This window comes from Castor canadensis, chromosome 3 (genome assembly GCF_047511655.1).
Source record: "Castor canadensis chromosome 3, mCasCan1.hap1v2, whole genome shotgun sequence".
NCBI classification, from domain to species: Eukaryota; Metazoa; Chordata; class Mammalia; order Rodentia; family Castoridae; genus Castor; species Castor canadensis.
This window is the reverse complement of record NC_133388.1, coordinates 8,677,274-8,681,223: the sequence shown is the minus strand read 5'-3', so window position 1 is coordinate 8,681,223 and position 3,950 is coordinate 8,677,274. Positions and strand designations below refer to the sequence as shown.

At 64.6% G+C, this 3,950-nt stretch overlaps 1 protein-coding gene across 1 annotated transcript; it reads left to right on the top strand.

The window, feature by feature from the left end:
• The first annotated feature begins 566 nt into the window (after positions 1-566).
• On the top strand, positions 567-2,295 carry Dio3 (iodothyronine deiodinase 3). Its single transcript, XM_020188479.2, has one exon. It carries the CDS (start codon positions 867-869, stop codon positions 1,779-1,781), a length of 915 nt encoding a protein of 304 aa, XP_020044068.2. The 5' UTR covers positions 567-866; the 3' UTR covers positions 1,782-2,295.
• Positions 2,296-3,950: the final 1,655 nt, after the last annotated feature.

Sequence of the window (3,950 nt, the reverse complement as noted above, 5' to 3'; positions counted from 1 at the left end):
TGCCCTCTGCACCTCCCAACTGGACCCGGGCGGCCGCTGACCCAAGATCCGCGGCGCCCAGCAGCAGCGAGATGGGACGGGGCGGGCGCGGCAGGGGCTGCGCGGGCTGGAGCAGCGCGCGGCAGCCTCGGGCAGCGGCGGGGGGCGCGGAGCGCGGTGTGCGTGGCGGTGCGGTGCGGGGGGCGGCTGTGTGCGAGGCGCGAGTGTGAGCGCGCGCGGGAGGCGGGCAGACGGGCTCTGGCAGTCGAGCGGCGCCCGCGGGCGAGCCAGGAAGGCGGCGGGAACCCAAAGTTGCCTCCTCGCGGGCCCGCATCCTTGGCGGGGCTAGAGTCAGGGCCACCAAAGCAGACACTGCGGCCTCGGACTCCCGCGGTACCTGGGCAGCGGCCCCGCACTAGCGGCAGCGGCGTGGGCGGCGTTGGCGGCGGCGCGCGGGAAGCGAACCGCAGCTCCGGCGCGGCGCGGCAGCCGCCGGGGAACTCGGCTCAGGTGCGCGGCGAGAGGGGCGCGGGCGGAGACCAGCGCCGTGCACCGCGCTCGCGCTGGCTGGAGGACCTCCACCGCGAGAGCCTGGGTCTCGGGTCCGGCTCCAAGTCCAGGGCGGCGGCAGCGGCGGCGGCGGGGTCCCCCGCCCCCGAGAGCTGGCTTTGGGGCTCAGACCCGCCCCGGCCAACCCCTGGCCGGCCCGCTCCGCCCTCAGCCTGCCTGCGCCCGCCCTCGACCCACGATTTCTAGGGCATTGGCCGCGCCGCTGGGTGATCCCTCCGGGCTCAAGTTGCAAGGGGGCGGGCCCGGGCCGGAGGTGGAGTCTCCCGCCAATTGAAGCCTTGGCTATAAATTGAGCTCTCTGCACCGCCGAAATCCAGATGCCTCGCCAGGCCGCCTCGCGGTTGGTGGTCGGGGAAGGCGAGGGGCCCCCGGGGGCTTTGGGGCCCGCAGCCACCATGCTCCGCTCCCTGCTGCTTCACTCCCTGAGACTCTGCGCCCAGACTGCCTCGTGCCTCGTGCTCTTCCCGCGCTTCCTCGGCACGGCCTTCATGCTCTGGCTCTTGGATTTCCTGTGCATCCGCAAGCATTTCCTGCGCCGTCGTCACCGGGGGCAGCCCGAACCCGAAGTGGAGCTCAACAGTGACGGCGAGGAGGTGCCCCCCGACGACCCTCCTATCTGCGTGTCGGACGACAACCGCCTGTGCACCCTGGCGTCGCTCAAGGCAGTGTGGCATGGCCAGAAGTTGGATTTCTTCAAGCAGGCGCACGAGGGCGGCCCGGCGCCCAACTCCGAGGTGGTCCTGCCTGATGGCTTCCAGAGCCAGCACATCCTCGACTACGCCCAAGGGAACCGCCCACTGGTGCTCAATTTCGGCAGCTGCACCTGACCACCGTTCATGGCGCGCATGAGCGCCTTCCAGCGCCTGGTCACTAAGTACCAGCGTGACGTTGACTTCCTCATCATCTACATAGAGGAAGCACACCCTTCCGATGGCTGGGTCACCACAGACTCTCCCTACATCATCCCACAGCACCGGAGCCTGGAGGACCGGGTCAGCGCAGCAAGGGTACTGCAGCAAGGTGCACCTGGCTGCGCTCTGGTCCTAGATACCATGGCCAACTCCAGCAGTTCGGCATATGGCGCCTACTTCGAGCGCCTCTACGTCATCCAGAGTGGTACCATCATGTACCAGGGCGGCCGTGGTCCCGACGGCTACCAGGTCTCCGAACTGCGCACTTGGCTGGAGCACTATGATGAGCAGCTGCACAGTGGTCGGCCCCGTCGGATGTAAACAACCAAAGGACTGGTTGAAATTGGCGGGCTGGGCCTTCTAAGCCCACGTGCAGGTGGCCCAAACGAAGTCAAGCTGGGTGAGGCCCCAGTGACACATGCGCTGAGCCAGGGATCTCAGCCACCTAAAGACTTGCCTCCCTTGGACTCTGCTTCAGTGACTGCCTCTGACTTATATCTGCCTGGCTCGCTTGAAGTCCCCTTGTGATCACTGATGTGGTGCGCAAGGCACCCTTGCCTGTGTGCCCCCCCGGGACTTACCCCTACCGCACTTTATCACACCTGCTCTTCTGCTCTTCGGCGCTCCTTCAGCCAAGTGCGCTGGTCCCCAGCGTGTTACAGGGCAGACACCTCGGCCACGCCCGCGCGCCCTGTGCGCAGCTGGGTTCCAGCAGCGCTGCAGGCAGACTCTTGCTAGTTGCCTGGCACCCACCTGTCGCGCGCGCAGGGAGCCCTGCTGCTTTTGTGTTTATTTCTTGTCCCTGGGTTGGGGGAGGGGTTGGGGATGGAAAGGGGTGGGCAGGGTAGTTTCCCCTCCTTGTTTTGGGCGCGCACGAGCCCTTCTGCTGATGAAGGACCGTCTCTAACTGGGCTTGACCACGAGCCGGCTCTGAAGTGCAGCGGGCTCAAAACAGCTTCCAAAGCAAGAGGGGGAGAGTGCTCTGAGTTCCCGCGGGGAACCTACAAAACTGGGGTGGGAGAGGGAGGGGGTTCTGCGTCGGGACCAGTGGAAGATGGCTTGAGAGGCACTGGCGAGGTTCACAGCGCCCCAGGGAGAGAGGAGGCTAGAACTCCTTAGGGGACGGATTTAAATGGTGGAGTCCAAAGAAAAGGAGATGGGGGGAGAGCCTGGGGTCCTGAGTGAGGGGACTCCTAGGCAGAGCTGCAGATTGTGGGGCCGCGAGGCGGAGGGTTCCTGATTCGAAGGCCATTCAGTGAGAAATTTGCTGGAAATATTCCCTGTATATAAACTTCTTTTAAGCTACAATAATAAAGACTTGAAATAAATTGTTTTTTAGTTCCCTTTGATTATCGACAGCAATTAAACACAAACCTTCCTCCTTGGTCCCCACAGTGACCTTGGGGAAAAGCGGGGCGGGAAGGAGCCTAAACTGGCAGGGACAGGGGCACGGGAGGTGAATGGAGTGGGGGAAGGAGGAGGAGCGCAGCACACACCTGGGAAGGGAATTGAAGGAAGAAGAAAAACGATAAAGCGGAGGCCCGCACAGTCCTGGAAGGAGGCAGGACATACAAGAGGGTCCTCACTTGCCTCCGCGCGTGCCCATGTACACATAGAAGGACAGTTACAGCCGCCCCTGCAGCCGCCCGTCTAACTTCTCCAAGCATACAGCGGAGAAGGATAAGGGTGGCGTGGCGGGGGGTAGGGGGGCGTCCAACCTTGTAGAGCTCCTCTCCCGCTCACTACGGGCGCCACCGCGCACCTGGCTCCTCCTCCCTCGCCCCCTTTCCGCACCTGCAAAATCTCCTCCCACCAACCCCCACCTAACTGCTGGAGTCCTCGGGAGGTGCAACCAGCCTAGCGCGTCGTGGCGGAGCAGCTCAATCATCCCAACGGCAGCACCTACTGCTGGGTTGGGGGTGCTGCAGGGGTAGGGCAGGCTAAGACAACCCCTCCTCCACCTCCCCAAGGGCGAGCCAAACCTCACAGGCACCGACATCACACTCGGGGCTGGGAAGCAGAAAAGATGGCGAGGTGAAAGAGCGGAGAGACCAGAATGGGGGTTGAGCGACTCCGGGGCCTCGGGGATGGGGAGTTAGGCACAGATCCGCCATGAAGTCGTGGCGGATCCCCTCCTCCCCGGAGCGCACCGCCCGCCCTACTTCTCTCCCCTGCAGCTTCCAGAGTGAGAGCGACGCCCAGAGCGCAGCCCGCACCTCCCTCTGCTACCTTAACAGAGAAGTGAGAGGTGGAGACCCAGGAAAGGGACTGAGGCAGCAATTTGAGGATGGGGTGAGGGGACCGTGGAACGTGGAACCAAGGGCCATCTGGGTCGCGGGGAGGGGGGCGGGTACTGCGGGTTGGATGGTGTGTGCCTTGGTGAGGGCGCGCGGGGCGGGGGATGTGGCAGAATGGGGAGCAGAGAAGCCCCTGTCCAGCCAACTTCGCCCCGAATTCCGCGCGCACCCCCCACGCTGTCCGTCCGTGAAA